General features: G+C 39.1%; 1 protein-coding gene and 1 long non-coding RNA gene across 2 annotated transcripts in view; one reads left to right on the top strand and one right to left on the bottom strand.

Moving 5' to 3' along the window:
* Positions 1-27,961, top strand: part of PCSK2 (proprotein convertase subtilisin/kexin type 2) — a 115,628-nt gene that overhangs the window by 70,015 nt on the left and 17,652 nt on the right. Inside the window, exons 6-8 of the mRNA XM_034432414.3 lie at positions 9,028-9,104; positions 15,069-15,157; positions 16,878-17,053. Coding sequence (XP_034288305.1) covers positions 9,028-9,104; positions 15,069-15,157; positions 16,878-17,053 — 342 coding nt within the window. The remainder of the gene's footprint in view (positions 1-9,027; positions 9,105-15,068; positions 15,158-16,877; positions 17,054-27,961) is intronic.
* On the bottom strand, positions 3,341-7,194 carry LOC117674427 (uncharacterized). The gene is made up of 2 exons (XR_004593856.3): positions 6,624-7,194; positions 3,341-4,588 (listed from the first exon to the last, which is right to left on the bottom strand). It is a non-coding gene; the product is annotated as an uncharacterized LOC117674427 (long non-coding RNA).

Raw genomic sequence — 27,961 nt, 5'->3', positions numbered from 1 at the left:
ACTGATAAGGCCTCCCTCTCCAGGACCCTCCTCTCTGGCAATGCCTCAGGTTCCATCTGAAGGCCAAGAGGAACAGCCTGGGATATGCCAGGAGGAAAGCATATCGGAACAACAACAGATGGGGAGTGAGGATGATGAATCCTGGCTTGATCCCAGGCAGTGTCAGAGGGAGAAGCGTGCGCAGCAACGAAAGAGGCGTGGGAGGGCCAGAGATTGAGCTGAGTCACTGAGCCACACCCCACAAGGAATAAAAGTGGGTGTGATTGCTCTTCAAGGTTTGTGACAGTCAAAATTAAAAACCTGAGAGTCACATCGCGTTACCTGAAATCTGGCTTGTGCATATTTGGACTGGACCTTGGCTAACTCTTGCTTCGTGGATTACTTTTTGCTACTGAACTGGACTGAGAATAAACTCTCTCTTGCTGATTGTGAGTGAAAACTGGCTTGGCAGGCATTTCGCAGTTTACTGCCAAAACTCTTATCTGCAAGGGTTTCTAGGCTGATTGCTTAATAAAATCTTGGCAGGCGTGCCTGGTTGTGTGTTTGCCTGTGTGGGGAAGGGGCACCGAACACCGGGCCCACTGTGCCATCACATGCAAAAGTGGGGGAAGCACGGGGGGGTCGTGCACACATGCGTGGGGGCGGGGCGCATAGAATTATGGATGTGGGCATGGGCGCACCCGATCCCCCTTGCTTCTCCCACTTTTGGCACACAATGGCAAAAAGGTTAGCCATCACTACTCTAGGCTCATTACTCTTTCAGTCCAATCCATGCTTCAGGATGGTTATGGTGAACAAAAGGAGAGGAGTACAATGTATGCTGTCTTGAGCTTCTTCATGAAAGGGGGGATGAAAATGCAGCTGTTACAATACACACAAGGTTTTACAAGGATATTTGGAAGATAGCATCATGGTTAACTGGTTGGAGAAGATTAGTGTTCATACCAATACTAAAGTGATACAACTAAACTTCATGAATGCCATTTCAGCAATGATTAGTCACCAGACAGAGGACAAGACGCTATTCAGGAAAACTATCTCAAAAAAATCACTATGAGTCAATATTGACTTGATGGCAACTAACAACATGAAGTATGTATTTTATCCAACACAAAGTAATGGGATTTAGCAAGTTCTCTAAGAATGCATTAATGGCACCAGTGTCAACAGTTGCAGACAACGACCTGAAATATTCGTAGTGTTTATTTTAAATGTCTTCTCCTAAGAAAAATTTCATCAGCTTTCTCAGATGGGTTGTTCTATGTCATATAGTTTACAGAATAAGATAAGCATCTATGATAGCTGTGTCTTTGCTTAGACCTTTCCTTTTGTAGTGTTCTAAGGTATCAATAGAAGGATGAGGAGGGGGGAATGCTGCCTATTCTGAAAACTGCATGTCTACTGAAAAGGTTTTATGTTGATAAAACTTGCCTGGCCTTTCAAAAGTGGGATTTTTTTTGTGAATTTTTACCAACGTTCTTATGGCAGCAAGGCAAAGTAACTTCAGAGGAAGAGTCCTGAGATAAGTAATATGTGTCAAAAAAAGATGCGGGATTGAACTAGTAAATCTGCATCTTGATTGCTACAGTAGCTTCTTTCTGCAGGCAGTTCTTATATATCTGAATGTTCATTTTTTTTAACATGCATCTGTAAAACCAGCATTCGGGAGGAAGCTAGGTAAAGGATGCTGCTAGAGAGTTACTATCTTGAAAAAATACATGATTTTTGGTTTTATGCACTTGTTTGAAGCACAGATAGTCCTCAACTTACAGCCATTCATTTCACAACTGTTCCAAATTACAATGGCACTGAAAAAAGCAACTGATGACCATTGCTCACACTTACGATTATCCCGGCATCCCTACAGTCACAGGATCAAAATTTGGTCCTCGACAATGACCATGCATTTACAATGGTTCCAGCATCCTGGGATTGTATCACCACCATTTGTGGTCTTCCCAGCTGACTTTCCATGAGCAAAGTCAGTGGGAGAAGCCAGATTTGCTTAACAATAACATGATTCGCTTAACAACTGCAGTGATCCGGCACCACTCCTTCAACAATCACTTTGCTTAGCAATGAAGTTCTGGCCTCAATTGTAGGCCAGAACACAATAAAATAGTCTACTTGTATTTGTTTTGCTCGTTTCCTCAAGATGGCCCATCGTCCATCTTGCCCTCTGGAATACCATTTCCTCTGGGTTCTATTTGGTCTTAACTCTATTCTCCTTTAGAAAAGCTTTCAAACCTTGGCTTTTCAAACAGGCCACAAGCCAGGGAGATATGTCATCCCACACGATTGATGATGAATGGTTGGAATTATCTTGTTTATATATTTCCCTAACTAGCACACTGGCATTCATTCATTTGTTGTATCTTCTTATGATGTATGTTTTATACAGTACCTTAAGCCTTGTTTGATTTGGCAGTTATTATTTGGTATTAAATTTTATATTTACCGACAAAGAAATAAAGGGAGACTAGTGTAGATCTATTTCAGTGGTGGGCTGCCCCCTGATTTGGACCGGTTTGCAAGAACAGGTAGTAAAACTGGCGGGAGGCTCTGCCCACTGACCCGGACGTCATCATAAGTGATCTGCGCATGGGCAGAAGCTTCTGCACATGCACAGAGCGTGTGCGCGCAAGCGAAGCGATCACACACATGTGGCCATGATGCGAATTGGTAGTAAAGGTAAGTAGAACCCACCCCTGATCTATTTCAAGCTATTTAGCTCTCATCAGCTAGCCATACTCTTCTGGGATTCGAACCCTGGGTTTGAATCCCAAAAGGGTATGGCTAGCTGATGAGAGCTAAATAGCTTGAAATAGCTCTATACTAGTCTCTATTTCTTTGTCAGTAAATATAAAATTTAACACAAAAATAATTTGTAGCAAAAGCAACTGCCTGCCTCCTGGATTGGGGCTGAAAGGCGAAAGCAGAAGCAGTATGCTCCGTCCCATGTTTGGGTAGACCAGGTTGCCCTGATAAAAAAAACACTTATTATTTGGTAATTAAAATTACTCAGTTTTGGATTACCATCTCTTTAAAATAAGCAAATGTACCAACTCACTGGCTTGCACTGAAATACACACTCCCCCATATTGGTCCAGGGACTGCAGGGTACATTTAACAAAGACATTCTTTCTTCTCCGTGCTTTAATTCCATGAATTATAAATTTTTTTTTTCTAAGAGGAGTTTTTCTTTTGATCATTAAAATATCAGCATAATGTATTCCATGGTTCAATTTTTAGTTCATAGTACTCACACAAAGCCACTAATTTTGTCAGGCAAAACCTCTCTGAGATAAAAGACATTTTGGAGGGAATAATAAAGCTCTTCTACAATGAAGAAAAAAACATTTATTATAAAAAACGAACATGAGGAGAACAGCTGTGGGTTTTGTGCTGATCAACTGTTGGGGGAAAGATTGAATCGAGGCAGACTGTGGTGGAGAAGGATGCTAGCTGCAGAACTTTATGTATGTCAGTTGATGCTGGGGGTTTGCAGGGGTTCGGGAGAATCTCTAGCTAAGATTCTGTGCAGTTCAGAGAACCCCCAAATCCCACTGCTGGCTGGCTCTGCCCAGCCCACTCCTCCCCTCCCATCCCAGGAGTCCCCACGCAGCCCATTTTGGATGTAGGTAAATTCAGGGTGTGCACGGAGACTTGGGGAGGGTGAAAAACAGCCCTACCGGAAGTTTGGGAAGGCTGGAAATGGGCCCGTTTCCAGCCTCCAGAGGGCCTCAGGAGCCTGGGGGGGGCGTTTTCGCCCTCCCAGCAGCTCAAGGAAAGCCTCCGGAGCCCAGGGAGGGCAAAAATGCCCCCCCCACCATGGTGCAGGAGGCCAACTAGCCACACCCACCATGGCCATGCCCACCATGGCCACGCCCACCCAGCAACTGGGCAGAGAACCCCTTACTAAAATTTTTGAAGCCAATCCCTACTGAGAAGTGTCATTGAACTCAAGCAAAACCCTACTATGTATGAATCCTCAAACATTTTCCTCCCCATCTGTAGACTAGTGAGATTAGGCACAGCAAAATATAACATCACTTTGGAGAAGGAAGAAAAAATAGGACAGAAAAAAAAAGAATGTCTGTGAAATGCTTCAGATTTAATTCTAAACAGAACATGCAGCATCCCAAATGTTCCCTTTTCCTGGGATTGCATGTGGTCCTTTTGAAAAGTTGCAGATAGATGCTACATTCCTGCCTCCAAATATTTTTAAGCACCTTTTTGGAATCCTATCAAAAGAACTTGATCGTTGCTCGCTGGATCAGAATACAGGTGAAAAGAAATTTTTGTCCAGTTGGCCAAAAATGGAAGTTACAGTAAACCCCTAGAGCTGGAAAATAAAGTTCAGATCTTGTAAAGATGGCCAAAGTGTCCCTTTAGGAAAACTACACATCAGGGAAATGGAAGTAAAATGAATAGACATGTGTCCAGTGCAGGAGATTTTCATCCAGTCATCCCTGTTGGTTGCCCATGTGTTATGATTTTCAGCTACAGATATTCAGAATGGAAACTTGGGTGCGGTATATGTTTACAGGTTTTAATTTCCCCAAGAATGCTCGTTCTTCTTTCTCAGCTGTAGGAAGAAGACAATGGTAAATCATTTTTGAAAATATTGCCAAGAAAAGTACATGGACTTCTCTAGGCAATAGCCAGGAATCAAGATACAGTGTATATAGTATTGTATATAGAATGTATATAGTGTTCTTATGAGTTATGTTATGAACTATGAATATGGGCATCATTTTTCATTTTGGTCGTGAAATGATTTTGCTATCAAATTTAGTGCTACTTTTAGTAAATGATTTTAACTTTGGATATTTTCTTTTTGTTTCTTATATTTTGTTTTTCACTGTAGGTAGTCACTCCAAGCAGAAAGGCAGGATATCGAGTTAAGAAATAAATACTGCTTACATTTTGGATATTTGTTGTTTTGACATAGAGCATATTAGTCAGAAGTAAAATCAATTGAGTTGAATTATATATCCCGTGGGGGATTCCATACTAATGCTCATTCAGTACCTTTATACAATTTCTTGTTGCTTATAGTTTCAATTGCTTCTGTGCTAAACTGTTAAATGTCAAAATAACTATCACAAGTTGCTTTAAACATGCCAGGCAAAATCCATCTCCTTCTGTTTGGGACAAATTTATGCATCCAATATAATCAGGTCTTACTTTGATAGTCAGATACTTTCCTAATGCAACCTAGAAATTAGAGCAATCCCATGCTTATCTACTCAGTAGTAAATGCTACTGAATTCATTTGGAATTTCTTCTGTATAAAAACAGAATTGCTATCTAAAGCACATTGTATTTATGGATATCATAATTCCTTATGATCTATAAAATGCACCCCCTACAATCAGAGTAAACAAATAAGCATAGTCCAATGTACTTGTACTATGAAATAAATTGTTTAAAGCATATACAAATGTGGAAGCAATATATATATTCAAGGTAACAAATATAATATATTTTTATAATTCAATTTGATTACATTTCAAAAAATGGATGTTTTTAAAAGGCATTCTTCATTCCCCCCATTTCTGAATTTCATTATACCTTAAGGAGAAATGAATAGCATGTTGAATACAAGTTTTACAAATTGTATACCTAATAAATAAGATGCCTTAGTTTTCCTCTGATAGGCATTGAATACCTAACCTGTCTGCCAGCCAAGAATATGTCTGAAGATATTAAGTGTTTTCTGGTAGTCTTGTTTGGACAAATGTATTGTGTTGCCTCTAGAATGGCTTTTGGACATGATCCAGAAGCTACAGGTGGTTAAAAAAAATTAATTTCATCTGGGACTAGATCATGCCCATATTGTATGTATGCCATCCCTGCTTTGTGTACTGCTTCCAACTTCTTTTAGAGTCAAGGGTTAGGATTTTGACCTCTAAGACTATCAGTGATAGACACCTTTTTGATGAAAAAGATTTTCATTTAAATGTTTGCAGGGTGGAAGTAGGACCATTTTCAGACATGTAAGAGAATAATTTAAGAGTTCTGTTTTGCTTTTTAAATACGAGATCCCTCTCTTGGGGTCTACATTGTCATTTTTATCTGCTTCCCTAACTCACAATGGCAGGAAACTGCTGTCGGTTTTCAGCAATTCTAGCCAGAAGGGTCCCAAACAGGAGCTGTGGTTGCAAGCTGCTTATCTCTGACATAAAGGAAAGCCATCTAGGTCAATGTCAATTAGCCTTGAGGGTAAAAGAAGCATGCTTTTACCTGAGTTTGCCTTTGAAAAATCAAGGGCAAGGCAATTTAGTTTGAGCCAAATTGGGTTTAGAAATTCAATGAGGGGAAAAAAATAAGTCTAGTCTCAAGGCTCGCTACTGCTTCATTTTTTGGCAGAATGGGATGAAAATGACAGGATTGATAGATGCTTTATAGAAAATTAGCTCTACTCACCTTCAGCTGAATAGCCTCCAAGGTTTAGATTCAATATCATTCAAAACATTCCCCACCCATTCCCTTTGTTAAGACAAAGGTATCACGGCTGAGGAAAGCACAATACTGTAAATTATCCAACAAAGGACATCTCTTATTCCAACTTAAAAATAAGAGCTTTAAGAGTTTAAGAGTTTAAAAAGTAAATTTACCTCCACAGCCCAAATCACTTCATCAAAATCTTTGTTCTTGTACAGTCCCGATTTGTTTTCCTGCACTGAAATAAACCTGTTAATCTGCTTAGATAGATGATTAAAGTGAAGCTTCATCAAAACTAAATACCTCTTTGACACTTCACATCAGTCTAATAACTTCTCTCTAGTGTATGTTCTAAAGCAGTGGTGAAATCCTGCCGGTTCTGTCTGGCTCATGCGAACCGGTAGCGCCAGTGGCGTGTGGTTTGGCAAACCGGTAGTGGTGGCAGCATGAGGCTCTGCCCACCTGCCCAGACGTCATTACTTCCTGGTTTTAACCAGGAAGTAACCCATTTTTGACCCTCTGTGCATGTGCAGAAGGCTTTGCACATGTGCAGAGGATCAAAAATTAGACGTGATGATGGCGCACACACTCCTGAACCAGTAGGGTAGGTAAGTAGATTTCATCCCTGTTCTAAAGTCATATATATTAAAAAAGCTCTTCTGTCTGTGTCTTTTTTCTGAAATTTGAAGGGTAGCTACTAGAGCGAGAACCATTCTGATAGTGGACCCTTGAATTTTTCTCCCAGATAATTTTGCAGTTTCTATGGAATCTTCAGTGCAGTCATTCAATTGTGAAGTCATCAGAACTGTAGTTGAAACTGGACATAGTTCCACGTTGACATGCATAGATCCAGTGGTGGGTTCCTCCCGGTTCGGCCCGGTTCAGCCGAGCCGGTAGTGGTGACGATATGATGTCACCAAACCGGTTCTCTTTGTTCGGGAGCTGGGCCCTCCTGCCTGGCCCCAGGTGATTCTTACCTTTTATTTGGCCCCACCCCCAATCTATTCGCTGCCTCCCGAGTCCCAGCTGATCGGCTAGAAGGAAAAAAACTGTTTAAACTCTTGCCACAGGGCTTCAAAGGGCCGCCCTACAGCTGATCAGTGTTAAAAGGCAGTATGGTGGTAGACCAGTGCGCTCGAAAAACAAATGGGTAGACTGGTGCGCTTCAAAAACATGGGTAGACTGGTGCCTCCAAAAACAAATGGGTAGACCAGTGCCTCCAAAAATATGGGTAGACCAGAATGCTCCAAAAACAAATGGGTAGACTGGTACAGCTCTGCAAGCACTTAAAAGCCTGATAGACCAGTACCTCTGTTAAATCCTAAAGAATTGTCACATGACCATCAAACCATGCCTACAAAAATAAGGCTATTTTTGTGTGAAATATCCTGGTGGGAAACCAAACTGACATGGACCGAGATGACACAAGGAGCCTGCCACTCACAAAGGGAAATGTCCACGTGTACCACATTGTCACATTTTTGTATTAAAATCATTCAAATGTCTTAATAAAAAAAAAGCTCTAACCAGCTATCCAAAACATACAAGAAATAAGGCAAATAAGCTTGCCTAGAATGGGAGAATCACAAAGGGTTTGCCACGTGGGCAAAAGTACAGGGTGTCGCACACCTTAAGCGAGAACAGAAATGTCTGAGAGTAATTAATGAACTAAGAGCTTAAATTTGGCACAAATCTGTCATTTGTTAAGAGGAAAATTCCAGCAAATCAAAGGTGGATTTAATTTCCTCTAGTCTGCTGAAATTCTTACTATGAATAATACATGGGGTTTCTTGTTAATTTCTTATTCACAATCACTTCTGCCTCTAGTGAAATCAAATGTATAAATTTAATTATACATATTTAGTCATTTGTTTTCTCCATGGTTTATGTCACTACAATTGCATTGGAAAAGCAGATGGGCTCCCCTGTAATGGAAGGTATTCAAAGTAGAGGGGAAAGATTTCAGCTTTTTGGGCAAAGACAGACAGAAAGGAAAATGCTGATACCCCGCCCCATCATTAGTGCCCTGAAAAAAGTAGATAGGTTCAGCTGAATTCAATCATGGATTACTATCAAAAGGAAGAAACCTCTATGTACCAAGATCCTTTGCCAGCTTTAGCCAACATAATCTGCCATGAAATGTGAGGTTTCAGGTAGGAGGCTCATAAATAATTCTTTCTGTGATTTTATCCTTGGAGAAATGAATGGAAGAACAAATATTGGCAGGCAAAGTAAGGATGCTGCTACTGAGGTTTGGTTTCTTCTAAAATGTCTGCAGGATTTAATGTAGGGCCCAAAAGAATTCTTCTAACTAAAAGTTATGGTAGCAGCTGACCTTTGCTTTCTAGTATATCACCTCCCCCCCCCTCTCTCTTTCTGTTTAATAATAATTTAAAAAGTCATTCTGAATGAATGGTCAGGTTAATTAAAAATAAAACCCTGTCAGGTATATATATTGGGCCAGATGAAATACAAATTATACTCAAGCTGAAAATAAGTTTCTTAACTATTCATGCTTTTCTTGACTGCAATCAGTCATATATGTGGTATTAACCATTTTTACTACTTGTTTCCCAGAATGCTCAAGCCAGCTATGATTTTAGCAGTAATGATCCATTTCCATATCCCCGCTATACAGATGATTGGTTTAACAGGTAAGAAATTGATTCAAATCCCTTGCTTGTCAGGAATTTTTCACCCTACTCAGACTTTTACTGACCTGGAGGAATGGTTCAAGACCACTGTTCCACAACCTCTACAAACTTCATATGTTATTAAGTCAACATTCAAGACAAGATTCATAGACCTATGAGTTCTGACTGGATGGTGAGGGAGCGGGGAAGTGGAAGGATTACCTCAGACAACTCATTATTTGAGACAACTCATGTCTTAATTCTATGGGTAAATCCAGGGATGGGCTTCAAAAATTTTAGCAATCAAAAACTCTGCCCAGTTGCTTGGTGGGCATGGCCATGGTGGGCATGGCCTAGTCGGCCTCCTGCACCATGGTGGGGGGAGGCATTTTTGCCCTCCCCTGACTCGGGAGGCTTTGCTTGAGCCTCTGGGAGGGCGGTGGGTGGTTCGGAGAACTGGTAGCAAAAATTCCTGCCGCCCCCATGCCCAGCTGAGCCGCGCGATCATCAGACGCTTTTTTTTTTAAAAAATTTAAAGCACTTTTTCTACAACCTCTTCAGCCAAAGAAAAAATGTTTTTAAAAGGAAAAAAAGCCTCTGATAATCAGGCAACTCAGCTAGGAACTCAGAGGCTTTTAAAAGCATTTTTTCTACAACCTCTTTGGCCGAAGAGGTTGTAGAAAAAATGGTTTTAAAAGTAAAAAAAAAAAAAAGTTGGCCATGCCCACTCAGTCACATTACCCCCACCACCAAGCCATACCCACAGAACCGGTAGTAACAAATTTTACATTTCACCACTGCCCAGCAGCCCACCCCTGGGTAAATCCAGTCAACATTTCACAATTCATGTAGGTGCTTGAGACTAACAGTTTATATGTTTCTTTCCTTTCTTAAAAAAAGGGGGTTATTAGGAAAAATAGGTGCTCATATGATTTGATATCCATGGTAAGAACTGAAACCAGATATTGCACTACAGTATTGGTATGATGAGAAGAAAAGCGGCATTTGTGCTTTTACTACATAAAACTTTGGGCTTGCCTAGGAAAGTTTGTAGCCAAGGATCCCCTCTTTTGCAAAAAGGAAAAAGAAAAGGCACAAATGAGCCAACATTCTCACATGGAATACCTGGGTCAGATCTATGCCTACAATCAATTTCAATTTCTGTATTGAGCCCAGTCTGTTTACTCTTGAATTTTACCAGACTGTCAAGGTAAGGTGCACTTGATCTATAATTGCTTATAAAGTAAGAACACTAAAAGGGAGTCTATAGATTTGGGCTTCATTGGAATCTCAATCCTAGGTCTCTGAGCACTCTGGGAAGGCACATTAATTTTACTCGGCACTCTTTTCTATAAAATCCACTTAACTTAATTGGACCAAGCTCACATTATCCTTTCCTTCCTTTAAAAAAAAAAAAACCTTCTTTCAAAGAAAGATAAACATGCACTTAGAAACATCATCCTCTAGCATGGATATTTTTCCCCTGGGTAAATCAGAAGCTCACAAGCCAACAGTGTCTTTGCCTTCAAGAGAAGGTGACAGGAACCTCTTCAATTCATTTATCTACTCCTGTCACATATTGCAGAAAGAGTGGAAATATCTTTCTTACATTTTCATACAGCATTTAGTGGAGAATTGCTGGGTGGTGGTGGCTAAAGGCCAAATGAATTAGCAATTGCATAGATATTTTTAATCGATCTCCTAACGAGAAAAGGAGTCAAACATTAGTTATCTATTGAAGTTCTGATCTTGTTACTCTTATGGGAGAAAAGGTAATAGTTACATGAAAGTAATCAAAAACATTAAGCAGGTATGGACAACCTGAGCTCCTTCATCTGATTTAGATTACAGGTCCAGCAATCTCATACCATTGAGCATGCTGATTGTAGGAAATTAAAGTCTAAAATATCTGGAGGGCACCAGATTGCTGGTGCTAGTCTGGATTTTGCAGCCCAGATCTGATAGTTTTAACAAAAGATGATTTTGGATTAATCAGTATGTGTGTCTTTTTGTTGTCTAGGTTAGGATGTAACTTTTTAAAATGACAAGTGATTCCATGAGGCTATTAACTTGTGTCCTAAGTCAAAGGGAACTCAATATTGTTTTGCTATTGGATAAAACTACTGGTCTGAAAAAATCAAATATTGGGTAGGGCTACACGAATTTACATGACCAGATGATAGAAAAGAGATAAAGTGCAAAAAGCCCTAACTCTTTGCTGCCATCCTATGGTCATATAAATATTAACAGTCCAGAAATAACTAAACTTCAAAATGATTTGTGCAAGGTCTTTGATTGCAATGGTAGAATATTTGTTTTCTGATATTTATCTTGCAATGGTTCAAGAGCTTCTCTCATGGATTCATTTGTGTGAGACAGCAAACATTTTGGAATATATCAAAAGATAAATTCCCACTCAGAGAGCCATTAAAATGAACTTTATCAGACGTCAATGGGGCTTCTTTTTAAGTAGAATACTTAATATTACATTGTTAATTTGGGGGGGGAGTATGAGAGAAGAGTAATATTTCACTAACACCATAATCAATTCTACTATTGGGGAGAATGTAAGTCAGAATTATAAATGAAATGAGTAATTTGCTCATTGGTGTGGAATGTCTTTTTTTATTTTGGCTCCTATCCAATGTTTATGATTGATTTCCCAGCCATGGGTTCCATTTAAGTGGCTTTTAGAAGGGAAAAAATGATTTTTAAAACAACAACTACTACTATACATAGACTCATGCTTACAGGCAGTTGCTTTGAAAAACGGTCAATGGGTTCTCTCATTTGTAGTTTTCCCCAGTTGTACAATATCCCAAAAGTGCTTTTTCAAGAGGCAACTGGACTTTCTTGTTTTTCTTTGAAGATGCTTCGCTTCCCATCCAAGAAGCTTCTTTAGCTCCATAGACATTTAGCTATGTACTTTGGGATGAACATCCTTTGAATGGTAAGGGAGTATGAATGGATTTCCAGAAAAATTGCAGACTACAGGAACCCTTTGCGTTTCAGTTTGAGATGCAGACAACACCTACTCATCCCCACAGCCCCTTGATTTTTTTTTACGCCCCCCCTGCAGATACCCTTATGGTCATATAAAACAAACCATCTTGCCTAAGCCAACTTTGAAGGCTACAACATGCACCACTTTTCTTCTACTTAATTATTTGCAATTGGTATTGGTGAAACAGAAAATCAATGTTGACTGGGTAGCTCTTAATATTAAACATTAGCTGAACTACAGAGAGAATAAAACTTTTCAAGACTGTCCAATGCTTTCTAAGATATGAATGTGGAAAACAGATCTGTGGTTTCAATTTAAAACAATATGTAAGATTGTTTTTAATTTTTTTATGCCTTCAAATCAGTTTTCACTTCTGGTACTATATTGATAAGTTCATGCAGATTTCTTAGCAATATTTTTTCAAAAGTGTTTTGCCCTTGTCTTCTTCCTAGAGTTAAGAGACAATGACTGGCCCAGTCATCCAGCTTGCTTCAGACCTGAGGCAGGATTAAAGCTCCTGGTCTCCTGATTATATGATTTTATCCAGTATGTTGTTGCTTTGGTGGCTTTGAGTCAATGTTGACTCCTGAAGACTGCCTGGACAAGTCCCATCAGTTTCCTGGGCAAGAGTTTTTTGGAAGTAGTTTCTCTTGCATGCTTACTAAGGCTAAGAATGTGTGACTGGCCCAAGGTCACCCAGGTGGCTTTGTGCCTAATGCAGGACCAGAACTCACAGTTTCCCAGTTTCTAGCCTGATAAATTAAAATCAGCACACTAAACTGGCTCTCTTATCCACTACACCAAACAAATTTTTATGTAAGACAATATGTAACACTAGAAATTGCTTCATACTTGTACGCAGGCCACAAATACTGAACAATAGATGCCTAGCAACACAGGATCTCTGACTGTTCCTTTAAAGCTAGTTTCAACAGATCCCCCATTACTGAGGGAAATTTTGCTCCCAACGCAAACTTTGAATGTTGGAAAAGAAAATAGATCTAATGGAAATTAAAATAAAACTAATTAAACAGATGATACCAGAGAAATTGCACACCTCTTATTGGAACAACATCGCTTTCAGGAATAGGTTGAATACCGATGCCACATTTGTAAATCAGCAGGAGCACTTTTTAAGAATGCTTTGATTGAGCTCAGTGAAAATAAACATTTGTCTTTCCTGAGTCAAGTCCAATGGAAAAAAAAATATTAAAACAGACTGCGAAGTCAGAAATGTGCCTGTGTTTTTCCTTGAAGGATTATTAGGCTCCCCATCAGCAGTGACAATGGGACACATCAATTTTCAACCAGAATAAATATACTGCTGCCTGGTGGCAAATCTAGTTGTGAACACCACCATTCAGTTTATACTGTACTTATGATCAAAATATTGGCACAGCATTGACTCCAGGAGGTAAAAGATGATAGAATATTAAGTCCGGAGACACAAAGAAATTCCAGGTCTGAGATGGACTCTGTGCCTGATTTTTTCTCTTCATGGACTTTCTCTCTACCACCATCACTCCTTTATTGGATAGCAAAGCCTGGTTTCCTTTCTTTTCCTTTCTTCTTATTTATCTAGGACAGGGATCTGCAACCTTAAACTCTCAAAGAGCCATTTGGGCCCGTTTCCCACAGAAAAAAAAACACCGGGAGTCACAAACCCTTCCTGTGCCTGACTATTTCTTGAGCGGCCAGAAAACTAGCATATGTAGTTGAATTAAATGTTCTGTTTTCTTCGGAAACTTTTCTTTTCTTGGATAAATCACGTACCAGTGGGTGTCACACATTGGCTGTTGTGATGCATATTTTGAGTGACAGGGAGCCATAGCAGAGGAGTAAAAGAGCCACATGCAGCTCCAGAGCCACAGGTTGCTGACCCCTGATCTAGGAAATGTTTCAGTATCTCCACATTGTTAATGGAAAGAATGAAAAGATACTGGGGAGCAATAAACTTTAGTTTTGTTTACTATATTGTCATTGCACATGGTACAATGAAATTAAATGCTGTCTTCAGTGTACATTATAACTATAAAAATAAAAACACAAATATACATGCTTTACATTCTATATAATTGATATAATTGAAAATATAATTGAAAACCCGATATAAAACAGAAGAACAACAACAACAATTTAAAACAGACAATATGTTTGTCAGAATATCCCAATTTATACATTGACTTTTTTCCTCCCCTCTGCATGTGTCTAAAAGGAGGTATAAATGGGAGAATAGTCAGGCCTTGACAAATGCCCACTTGATACTGAATTGTGATACATGTACACATAGCAACAAACGGTATAATTCTAGCTCAGTTTTGTAAGCTATGGCTTTCACTTCCAGAGAATAATTGGTTGTCCAATAATTGTAGCTGTTGTTTCTACTGTACAAAGTGGCACAGTACAATTCTCTATGATGCCTTCTATCTGAGTTTCTGTGTCAGTCATCATTGCTTTCTCATTATTGTTTTCTTGATTCAATGAATGAGATTTACTTTCTTCTGCTTTGGCCTCTGGTTAGAATTCAACCAGGAACCTTCTAAATTACTTTAATCCATACTTTGTGGTTTGGATGGAAGAAGAATGATGCACAGTGTTCTAAACTCATAATACTTCAAAGCATTTGGAAGGAGTTCCTCCATTTCTTGTCTGTCAGAAACTGGATTGCAATCTAGACTGTTGTTTTGCACAATAGGTTTGCACTTAAAATGATCTGTAGCTATGCATAAAGGAGCATGCTTCTATAGAGTTTCTCAATCATCCAGGTCATGGTTGTCCCAAAAGACCAACATGACTTCCTTGTTTGTTTGTTTTTGAAAAACATTTCAAAGTTCTGAACTGAAGAAGCTTCTTGGATGAGAAGCAAAATATTTTCAAAGAAAAAAACCAAGAGTCCAGTTGCTTTTTGGAAAAAGTATCTATGGGTCATGTTTCTTGATGCTTCCGTGAGCTTTGGTTACAATTTCTATCTTTCTCCATAGTCATGGAACCAGATGTGCAGGAGAAGTGTCTGCTGCAGCAAACAATAATATCTGTGGAGTTGGAGTGGCTTATAATTCAAAGGTAGCAGGTAAGGCTTCAACTAGAGATTTTCTTCCCTAGCCATATTACTGTTTTATTAAAAAGAAAACAGGATGTCTGAGAAGTAGATTATTTGCAGTATAAATTTCCCAACATGCTATACTTGAAAAAACAAAAGTATGAACACTGCTGAACTATATATTTGAAACCATAAAATACTAATAACATATAGAGGCTGACCACCGGCCTTTAAGGTGGAGACAAATTGATATAGACACCTCCTGTTACAGGAATGCTTTTGATTATTATTGCTGGCATTGATTCTTTGTTGCTATTACCCTGTTTCCCCCAAAATAAGACATCCCCTGATAATAAGCCCAATTGGGCTTTTGAGTGCATGGCAATAAGGCCAAGCGCTTATTTCAGGGTTCAAAAAAAAATATAAAACAGGGTCTTATTTTCGGGGAAACATGGTATTTTTGTTAATATTTTATCATTTTAGAATTGTGTTGGTATGTTTATTTTTATAAGCTTATTCCTGTATACAAGTACTATAAATTATTCACAGTTCATATGCAATAGGAACAGTATATGTTAGAATAGGAAGGAAGGGAGGGAGGGAGGGAGGGAGGGAGGGAGGGAGGGAGGAAGGAAGGAAGGAAGGAAGGAAGGAAGGAAGGAAGGAAGGAAGGAAGGAAGGAAGGAAGGAAGGGTTAAGTTTGTTCCCTCAGAGTGGTAGCATGAACAATATTAGATTTGTCAAAGTCTTTTAGGGAATTAATTTTTGGTAAAGAGACCCACAATGTAATAATGAATTAGATTATAGTTGAGGTCTAGCACCATCAAGTGGTCACTGAGATATTGGTGAAAAAGTCAGTAACTCAAATCCAGGAAGGTTGCAAATTATTCTTCACATTTTAAACCTATAGGTTCCAATAATGTCTTGGGGAAAAATTGAAAGAGTAATTTCAGATTTTATTTTAGAATGAACTCTAAAACTTTTATTTTCAGACAAGTAGCAAATTAGAGGATGGAACTGGAGAAATACTTTTCTATGATGAGTTTGTTTACATTAAGGATTCTTTTTTTAAATCTAGCTGAGGAATTTTAATATTATAGTTTGTTTCAGATTATAATGTTACTGTCTAGAATTTTTCACTGTAGCTTATCGTTTCCTACAAATATCAGTTGAAAAGAACAAGATAAACAGAAACTTTGGCTGCTATTCATACTTGGTATTAAGATGAAAGAGTTGACTTGGTATTTCATATAATGTACTTGATCTAACAATTTTAATAAAAGCCTTTTGTTTCAACTTTTTAACTTTCTATCTACTGCCATGTACATTTTCTATTTAGATACATGAAATCAAAACCTGTTTAGGTTTGGGTGAATTAAATAGTCTACAATATTGAACTTGCAAAAAATTAATCTTGCATTCCAAAACTATTCACACATTTCATGAAAGAACCACTGCATTTGCATTTGCTTGATCCTGGATGTTAATTATATTTTGTGGCAGGGGAAAAAAAATCAAATCATGGTTTGAATTTTTATAGCAGATTTAAATATGTGTGTGTGTGTGTGTGTGTGTGCGCACGCGCGCGCTATACTGTATGCTAGCCTTTAAATTCTGAGTGTTGAAATCTCCTGTTGACAAATATTATTAAAAAATTATTGTTTGGTTTCAGATTGTTTAATCTCTCCTTCTCCTTAATCTCTCCTTCTTTCTTTTTCTCTTCGTCAATATATATTGATTAAACTTGCAGGTATCCGAATGTTGGATCAACCATTTATGACTGACATTATAGAGGCTTCTTCTATCAGCCACATGCCTCAAGTAATTGATATTTATAGTGCTAGTTGGGGTCCCACTGATAATGGCAAAACTGTGGATGGGCCAAGAGAACTGACTTTACAAGCCATGGCAGATGGAGTGAATAAGGTAGTGCTTTGTTTTATGTTTTCCCACCCATTCTGTTGCTCTACTATCAGTGAAGGTTATTTGTATTATAGAAGATATTGAAATGCCTATAAACATTACCTTATCAGAAGACCTCTCTTTTGAAGGACAGATGAAAGTGTAATAAATTATAAATACGAAAATCTGTTGTTCTGGCTCAATGAAAATAGGGCATACAAGAGTTAAATGGTGGCTGATAACAATGAGTACAAACTGGAGATTTTGTTATTTGGATACTTTATGCATCAGAAAGCAGGAAGTTGTTAGTAAGCTTGATAGTTTGTTTCCCCATATATCTTTAGTGAGGGGGGGAGTCCTGCAGCAAGCTGAGATTTTAACAAAATGATGAAATGTGCCTGAATCATGATGCTAGTTCCAACATCACAATGCAGTTACAAAAGTGGCAAAGTTTATGTCACATCATTGCAATGTTTGTCCCATCATCTGGCCCTGGTTGCCCTGTGGACACCCACATATATAAATATATAAATAAAATGCAAGAGGAAGCAAACAAGACTATATCCACATGCTTGAGATTGGCCTCCATTGGCCAACTATTTAATTCAAGGGAAAAGCACAGGGCTGTTCCTTATTGGCACAAGTTTTCTAATTACACGAGAGAAGCTTTGGACCTTTGGCATTCATGTAGTTGTGCAGATACACTATAAGTACTACTGAGAAAAAGGAAAACACTTCATGATTCAACACATGGGTAAGCTAGACAATTTGTTCCTACTTTATTTATTTATTTATTTAGCTTTTTCCGCTTATAAACATATGGTGATGATGTTCATAACAATTTCATGAAGGATCAGCCTCAGAAATTCCTTCCTGTTTAAGGAAGGAATTTGACTCCAGTTTTGGTGCCCTTGCTTAAATTTGTATATGGATTTCTATGTATTAAAAATGAAAGTCTTATAGAACCTCAACTAAATAACAATTATGTATCTAGAAAAAATGTTTTGGATACAAAAGGCATCTCCCTGTAAAATTCTGTTTCAGCAAATTAGTCCATTGGCCTGATATACTTGTTGGCCCAACACAATGTTATCTTCTGGGTGGATTTTCCCACCCCACACATCCAATCAATCCAATGTACTTAGTGGCTATCCCTTAGCTGATGTAAAGCTTCATTTGCTCATGGGTAGACAGAAACACTTGAATTTATATCAGCCCCACCTACCCACTGGCTCACATAGAGCTGTATTGGCTACTAAGTGGTTCGCCCCATTCAAAACCTTTGTTAGCAATAGCAGGATTAGCTTCTGAGTGGCTCTGCTACTCTGAGCAACTTGAGGGAAACACAAAACACAAGAGAAGACTGAAGAATGGAGATATGATTTGCTTTTATGTCTTCACTTGCCCATCGCCTGCTTCAGCCCACCATGGTGCCTCTACAATTCCATTAAATCAGCTTCAGCTGGACCATAAATGGCACTATTTCTTCAATCATTTTCTTTAAAAAGCAACTACTGAGGAGTCACTGTAGGAGAGATTATTGCTGTCTGATCCAAGATTGGAAATTTCCTGAAAATATTTGATTCTCTACTATGTGATTTCATAAAATTGGATGTGACAGGAGCTTGGTTTACTCTAGCAGGACTCTCTCTCTCTCTTTCTCTCTCTTTTGCCCACAGTTTATAGTAGCTACTAGGAAAATTTCAGGTAATTTTTAAAAACTTGGTTAAAAACAATTGAGTTTAGATGAATCAGCATTTAATATACAGTATTTTATTTTTAGTAGAATGAAAGAAACTTGTATTTCAGGATTCTCGTTGAATTTATCAGATAGACCTGCAATTTTTATTAAGGGACCAGAGTTTTTATATTAATTTTCATTTAGGTTATAAAAAATTGGAAAGGAAAAGGAACACTATACTTTAACTACTCCAATAGCCATGTAATGTCAATTATTACATTAATGAACAGAAAATTAACACAGGAGTAGTAATTGAAGAGAACAGACTGGTACAGGAAAATGTACTGCACTTAGCATAATATGTTCAATTGAAAGGAAATCAGTGCTAATGTTGTTTAAATGGCCACTCTATGTCATTTCATTTAGAATTTGGTTGAATTCATAATAAAAAGTGGCTATCTTCCTTAAGAGCAAATTAGCCTAAGGCTGTACTTGGTCTGGATTTCAATCTAATAGGCTGCAAACCTAACCTCTCTCTCTCAGTAAAACCTTCACAATCTAAACTCATGTGGAATTCAGTTGCCAGAGAAATTGACCATATTTTAGCCAATGTTCTGAAAAATTAGGCTTTAAGGATTTCTTCCAGTGAATGTCCATGCATGTGCTCGCCACTTGCAAGTCATTCAATATTAATTCTAGATCTTCTTTCCTGGTTGTGTTTTGAAAATTATATTGGGTACTTTTAATTAGCCAACTCTGATGTTAGAATACTCCTGCCAAAATACTATAGAGCAGGGGTGCCAAACTGGTGCCCTGCAGGCCGGAATGCTCAAATGCAGGCCACACCCACCCCAGCTCCACAATTGGGGATAACTTCGTGACATGTCACATGGTGGCACTGTGACGCGGCGAGCTTGGTACCTGTGCTCCAGAGCTTCCTCTGCTCGTCATGAGGAAATACACTGACTATGTAGCATCTGGGAGAATGTTTTTCCTTGCCTTGTTTGCGGTTTCATGCGCTGCACAGAGAAGATACTTATTTTCTTCTCAGAGCACAGTTTGCTTTTTAAATGAGTTTTCAGGGAGAGGTTAATCAGGGAAAGAAGCAGGCTACATCAGGAACACTTGCTTTCAAATGGCCTTTTCTCACCTAAGTCTTGTTTTTAAAATGAAAAACAAATTGAGAGTCCTAAAACTCTATACTACAGCATATGTCTAAGAATGCAGCAAAATGAAAATGCCACTAGAATGTATTGCTGTTTCTGAAATAGTCTTGCTTTTATTGCCTGTGGACTGAAAATTCTTCTGTATACTGAATAACAAGCCATTAGACATGATAACCGTCCACAATTTTTTTTTTTTTTGCTTCAGAGGAGGAACCGCTTCCTCGTTAAAGACCCTTTCCTAAATCTGCTCTTTTCCCAGCTTGAACAGAGCCCATCCATTCTAAATTGCTTCCTTGAATCCATAAGGCCTTTCTCTTTCTCCAGGCTTTTCTCTCCCTCCCCACAACCAGTTGCTTCTCCTTGCAATGTGTGGGAAGTTCTCTGTGACATCTGCCAATAGATCTCTAGTTCTGCTCCTCAACTTCTCTGGAGGAAACTGCTCTGGAAAATACAAATGGTCCAATTTAACACAGTCCGTTTTCTATAGGTTACCTAACACAAGAGCTCGCAAGGTAACTTTGCTAGACAAAAGCCACCTGATTTATAATGAAGCTGGATGATGACATGGGAAACACAGAGTAGGGGTAATGATCCAATTTTTGGGTCCTTCCCATAACCCACCACTGATGTGGATACAACAACTGGATTGATAGTTTTCTTGGTTTTGGCTTGGTATGATGTATGAGCCCAATCAAGTTTAACTTGTTTAGCAAACAATGGTAAAACCCAGCAATGGCTTAGGGTGATGTGTTCTGGGCTTATATCTGGACCTATATATGATTTAAAATAATAATGGCTTCAGTTATATCTAGCTGAAATAGAAAACCTAAGAAGATAGTTTCTGTACTGAATTATAGATGTGTGTGTGTTGGAGAAATCTCACCCAATATTTATCAGGTTAAGTTCAGTTCCAAAGCTATTAACGCTGCAAGATGAGGACAGCTATTGAGATCAGCTGTTAATACTCATGATACAGTCTTGCCAACTCCAGCTCACCAATACTTTAGGCTGGGGATGGAGTTGGGGGATGGGGACCATACCATTAAGAGTTCCCAAGACACTTAATTATCTGTTGGGGACCATAGATAGTGTCTCTTCTTTTGCTTTTTTGCTAAGATATAAATGGATCCAAAAGCACAATAAAATCATTTTAAATCGTGTAACAGAAGTTATTTCCCAAAAACAATTCATACGTATGTTGGAGAAGGATAATTGCAATAGCAAAATATTTAGCACCAGTTTTAGTAGTTACTAGATAACTTGTGGCCTATTGGGTTATCATTTCAGAGCTATTTCCTTAGCTAGACAGAGAAAGAATGATTGCAGTTTTTTTTTTAAAAAGGGCCAGTGAAAATGGGAGTAACTGCCAGCTTCCTGCCAGCATCCCTTTGACTTTCCTTGTGGAAAGGTGGCAGGGAGCAAGAGAAATTTCCCTCCCTCTCACTCTTCCTCTATTTATCTTCCTCCCTCCCTCCCCTCCCTTCCCCCCTCTCCCCCCCACATTTGATTGTACAAAGCTTGCACAGAAAAAGTCAATGGGGAAGCCAGCAGGAGGTTGCAAGTCCAAGGCCAGCAGGCAGATAAGTGCCTGCTGGGGAGGGAGCGACGGGATGTCAGTCAAGAATGTCACATGGCATGCATGAGAGATGCCATGTGGGCTGGGAAGGGTGTATGGGTATGCACAGAGATGCATAGGTGGAAGGGGGGCACATGGATGGACAGCATAGGTCAGGAAGGGACCTATGGATGTGTGTGAGTGTCACTGTGTGGGCAAAGAAGGGTGCGCAGGAGGCAGTGAAAGTCAAAAAAAATGCATGGGGTTACAGTAGTTGAGAGGTGCTACACTGGTTTGGGATGGCACACAGTTAGTGGTATGAGTTGGAAAGGTACTTGGGCATGCTTGGAAGTGTACAAGAGGTGCCATGTAAGTTAGGAATGTATGCAAGGGGGGTGATATGGGACAGGAAGGGCATGGGGGGGGGAATGCCCAGAGCTGTTGAGTGGATTGGAATAGTCACATGAGAGAAGCATAGGTTGGGAGTGTACATGAGATGCTGCATAGCCAGGGAAGGCATGCAGGGGTAGTGCAGGACTAAAGGCTGCATGGGAGCATGTAAGAGGTACCACACAATTTAGGAAACATGCGAGGGGGGCAGTGTGGATCAGGAACAATGTGTAAGGGTGAGCAAGAGGTGCTGCATGGGATTGAAAACCACAGAAAAACAATGGATGCCAGAGAAGATGCATGGGGGTGGCATAGGTAGTGCTAGTGCATAGGGAATAGCATAGGCTGGGAATGGTGTGCAGGGATACATCCCTTCCCAACAAGCAGGTAAATGGCTGCTGCTGGATGGGGGAAGAAGTGAGACATTGTGAGACTTCCTGGGAATTTTTCCATGGAACACTGAACATGAAAACCATGCAACCACAGCAGCAGTTACATGGGATGTATGAGAGCAATGCAGCAGCAGCCACGACTCCTAAATTATATTTTCTCAGAAGTCATGGGTCTCAGGTGTTGAACACTTTCTGTAAGTTAGCCCGTTTGAGGTATCTTGGTTCAAAAATTATTGCCCTAAAATGCACTGTTTTTGCTCAGGTAAAGGTCATGACACAAGAGTTTTAGTAGTACAGTATGTAGATATCCTGATTCAAGAGCAAAAGAATTTTATGCCTCTTCATCATAAACCCTGATCCTTTGCCTTGAGCTGCAACTATATGAGTCCTCTTCATTTCTCCCTCTGTGCAAGGTTATATGACTAGCATTGTTAATTATTTCTGATCCATTCTCCATAACAAATGATGATAATGCCAAAATAATAATATGTGCATGTTGACATAATCCCACACTTGTCACTGCCCCTCCTCCCAGATGCCCCCGGCAAGGTATTTGGGGATTAGGATTTTTGGGAACCTGCCTCTAAAAGAGCAGAAGGCAAAACATTGTCTATATTTAAACAACACCAGAAGCAAGATAGCTGTGTACTTTCTCTGGCTCCTTTTTCTCCCTTGCTCTGTTCTATTTTCAGACTTTGAATTATGCAGGGAAACATTCAAGCTTTTTCTTTTCTTTGGAAAACAGTCAATGGTTGCTGCCAAAAAACACAGATAATTAGCACCCCCTGCTAAGATGTTCTAGCTGAAAGCCTAGGCAGTATGAAAATGGCAAGAAAGGAAAATATTATAGATTGGAAGCGTGACCTTCAAAATATATTCTGTCTTGCAGCAGTGCAATTTCATATTCATTATTATCAGATCCCCTTTCTCTAGTTTGCTTTGGTAATGGTTCAAAACAAAATAAAAATGGTTGCTGGAAATCTGGAATAATGTCAACCTGAATTATTTTACGTGGTCTAGTTGGATGAACAATTTGATGTATTTTAAATTGCCCTCACCCTGCAGGGTTTCATATCAAGTAATACAACTCAAGAGTCAGTCCTATATTGCTTCCTTGTTTGCACATTGCCTTCTCTGAATGCCTTTAATATTGCCCTCGTTTGCTATCATTACTAAATTTCAACATTCGTATAGATCTTGACAATTTAAATTATATATAAATTTGCCAGTGATGTTTAATCTTCCAGGGTCCTTTTCATAATTTATGGCAAGTTTACAGTGAATCTTCATTGTAAGTCACTGGTTTTTAACAGCTCAAGTATCAGACTTGTTTGGAAGCAGTTTACATAAAATAATCACAGCCAATAATTGGGGTTCTCTATTTGGGGATTGTCAAAAAGTAATTAAAATTCCAGTTATCTACATCCTTAGTTCCAAAACAGATCTATGAAATTCAACTTGACTTACCTTTCATAGTTTATACTATAGGATAGTGATGGCTAACCTTTTCCAGACCGAGTGCCCAGAGCATGTGCATGCACGAATGCATGCATGCACAAACCCCCAAAATGCAATGCGCATGTGGCCCCATGCATGCTCTCCACCCCCCATGCATGTGCGAGTGCCCTCCTCCCCCGCATATGTCCTGCCCCCTGTGCATGTATGGCAGAGACCAGATGAGCAGCTGGCTGGCTGGAGGTGTGTATGCATGCACGGCAGAGCTGCACTGGGGCAACGGCTCGCGTGCCCACAGAGAGGGCGATATGTGCCACCTGTGGCACGCATGCCATAGGTTCGCCATCATGGCTATAGGATTACCAACCCACATATGGTTAGTTGAGCTGCAAATAACCAAGAATTGAGATCTATGAAAATATCCATAACAAAAAAAAGTTAAACCAAACATGTGGATACAATCAACACCTTCCATCAATTAACTAGTGTAGGAAGCAGTGCTTTCTATTTCTTGAGATATTCCTTCCCTTTGTAGGTCAATCAATCCAATTTCCAAGATATTCTTGTATGGATTATCTTTATTTGAAAATAATCCTTTACCTGAAAATCTAATAACTCTGCTAATTACAGCTCAATCTTACTTGGAACTACTGGAGAAATGAAGATGGAGGAATGTGGTTGATGAGGTAATAATTGAAAAGAGTGTAACTATTCACAGCTCTATTCTGAACTATCCAATATAGACCATCCATAACAGGTAAAATGGATCAATAATGGATTCCTTAGCTGATTTTCAGTTAGATATAGTACACTGAAGTTTATTTTACATTACCGATGATGTACTGAGCTATAGGGTTTAGATACATAGTTTCCAAAATACCTATCAATATTTGATTTTAAGTAAAGATTAGAAATATGCTGTGTTGTTCCTTAGCACCTGGCAGTAGCAAAACCTTATTTGTAGAGGTAACACAGACTGGAGGGCAGGACATTCAGTAATCTTCCATGATCAATGACAGAACAGATGTAGGAGATGACCAGGCTGAGCAGGAGGGAGGGGTTAAGTGTGTCATCTATCTTAGTCCCAATGCGCCCATAAGAGATCTAAGTCCAGCCCACTTTGAATTCCACTGACTCTTATCTACCACCAGTTTGCTTTGACTGTTAATAGTTCAGATTCTTGTACATAGCATTAGCATGCAGTAAAACTGTAATCATTTGAACTGCCTTGTTTCCTGATTTATTGCAAATGACATCAGATGGATTTTTGATGTGGTTCCTCAAAACTCTCTAATCTTATAATAATATTACAGGTAGTACTTCACTTATGATGTCACAATTGGGACCATAATCTCAAATACTGAGCAAAGCGGTCATTAAGTGAGATGCCCACCTGATTGCTTCACTGAACGACTGAAATCCCAGCTCTCTTCATTGCAGTTGTTAAGTGGATGGAGTGAAAGTGCTCTCCTCCATGCGTGGAAGGAAACTCAATGTACTGGGGTGGTGAAATGAAGCAGGAATCTTTGTGATCCCCACTTTGTTTCTCCAGCCCACCACACAGGTTCTCTTCTGCAAATGGAAGAGAGATGAACTCCTGTGCTGGGCTGGAGAAATGAAATGGAGACCCCAAGGATGTGAGCTTCATTTCTGCAGCCTGATGAAGGATTTCCACACATATTCCCCTGCATGGAGGGGTGTGGAAACCTTTGGGCAGGTGGTAGCAGCTTATAACCTTCTTTGGCAGCTCCCTCGTTGACTTTCTGGGAAAGCCAGCAGAGAAGATTGCAAATGATTGAAGGGCACTTAGCAACTTGGTTGTAAGTGCAAATAAATTGCCAAACAACCAAATGACAATCACTGTGACCAGCAAAATATTTTATGATAGCCAGAAGTGTTTTATGGCTCATAAAACACCCTTTTGGAGCTTTGAACAATTGTTAAACAACCAATCGTAAATTGAGAATTACCTGCATCCCTGAAAATGGGGTATACATCTGTATACCTGATGTAAAAATGGCCCTTATTTGGAAACTAGTTGTGATGGAGCTCCAATAATACTTTCAGAATAAGAAAGTACTTATTCAACAGCCATGTCGTGGATCTCTAATAAAACTCTGACATGAATAAATATGGAGACTCTCATTTTGCTTGCAGGGGTTTGATTTTGATTATCATATTCCAAGGAGATTACACATGAATAAATGAGGAAAATTGAAATATTAGCTAAGCAAGAAAGACATGTCAAGAATTTTAATGTACTGGCAACCAGGAAGTGATTATTTCCAGTATCGGAGAAGGGATATAACAACATTCTCTTGCCTCAGTCTGAAATCCTCATTTTAGTTGCAATTAAAGTGGAATGTACATAATTGGGAATGATGTGAAACATAGTGTTTTTCATCATATTCAGCTAAGGCGATTCATAAAGCAGCTGCTTGCAGTAAATTCAGTATCACACAATAAATTGGATCAGTAGCTTGGTAGTTCCTCTACAGAACCTTTTCCATGAGTTTTATACATCGCAAATAGAGTCACAGCTGTTTGGTTCAAGAAAATATAACAATCCAGATGTGAAAGAATTGTTTTGCTGTGAAACAAGACTGGGCAATTGCTGGCCCCTAGCCCTGGTTCTCCCTATTTGATTTTGGAGTCCACGAAATGCTGCTGCATCTGGATAATAAGTTGCTGAAAAGAAGTGGTGGGATTCTATCGGTTCTCACTGATTCGGGCGAACCGTTAGCTCTGACTTTCAGCTGTGAGCAAACCGGTTCACTCCAACTTTGAAGTGGACCCACCCACCTATCTGCCCCTGCGTTATACTCACCTATATTTACATTTCCAAAGCCGAGCTGATCGAGTGGATTGCTGCGTCTCATGCAGCATTGCCGGCTGCAATGCGGAAGGTGACTTTTCTCGAAACGGTGCACACATGCGCACTGGTTGTTAAACCGGTAGGATCCCACCACTGCTGAAAAGCAGTGGAATAGTTTTCTTTTAAAAGAAAGAAATGACAAGGAAGGTGTAAAATAAAAATATAGCTACTTTTAAGTTCTTTTTAAGGTGAGGTCCCTGGAAATCAGGAAGAAAATTGTCTGTTTTCTGTCCAGCCTCTTTTATAGCAGGCTGCACCAAATTGCCCACAGATACTGCCTTTATTACTTTATTGCCATATTCTTTTAATTAAAAAAATAAATAAAATTGCAAGCAAAGTGTCATCTTCCAGCATTATATCTATTTCTAAGAATTTGCCTGAATCCTAATTAACCCCATAGCAAATCTTAGGCAAAGCAAAGGTTTGTTGTTTTGGTGGGAAACCTCTTGCTCAGAAAACAAAAAACAACTAGCAGGGACAATAAAGAACATTTAAAAAACTAGAAAACCTACCAGGGAAAATACATGCTGAATTTAGTATTTAGTACTGAACTGAGACTACAGTAAATTGTCTTGTGAATGGCCCCTGGTAGCCTTATTGGAGAAACAAACCATATCATGCTTTTGCAATTCCTACAGCTACTATATCTGGGCTGCTACAAAAAGAACATTGTAATCCTTTGCTGCCTAGTATTTAATCCCTAATTTTGCAGCTCAGTTTATGGTATCCTATTTGGGATACCACAAGTTTTTCTTTGTAGTCATCTTAAAGTGCTTTTTTCCCTTCCTTAAGGTGTTAGAAAAGATGGTATACTTAGCATTGCTCTTATTGCTGAGTCCTATCTTGCCAGGAATGGTACGATCCTTATGGTTTCCATGCAGGACAAGTTAAGGAAATGTCAGTGAAGATTCAGTGATCCAGTTTGTTGGGGGCAATATGCTGACTCAGTAAATCACTTAGAAGTGGCTGTAAAGCACTGTGAAGCAGTATATAAGTCTAAATGATATTTTTATTGCTAAGTCCTTGTTCTGAATTGCAACCCTACTTTTAATACATTTGAACAAATTGTTGATATTCAGTCTTCTTAATCCTTGCATTTTTTTTGTTCCATCTGTAATTTACTTCACTGTAATTAATTTTCAGAACTAGGTTGTTTCTTGTAGTTGGTTTCTTGAAGTGGTTAGGATGCAGCATATAATAACTGTACTGATTAATTAATTGTAGAATATTTAATCTCAACTTGTTTGCTTAAGGGGATTTGTTTGATATTAAATCAGGATACATCTAATCCAGTAATCCCTGCCTCTCACTTCTAAGATTTTAAACCTTCCAGTGTTATTACCAAATATATTTCAATGGGACTTGCTGGGGATTGGATTTGATAACCAATGTTGTTGTAAAACAATACACATGGGATA

This window comes from Pantherophis guttatus, chromosome 1, assembly GCF_059756535.1.
Source record: "Pantherophis guttatus breed Tessera chromosome 1, ASM5975653v1, whole genome shotgun sequence".
NCBI classification, from domain to species: Eukaryota; Metazoa; Chordata; class Lepidosauria; order Squamata; family Colubridae; genus Pantherophis; species Pantherophis guttatus.
The sequence above is the reverse complement of the archived record's forward strand: the minus strand, read 5'-3'. Positions and strand labels throughout refer to the sequence as shown.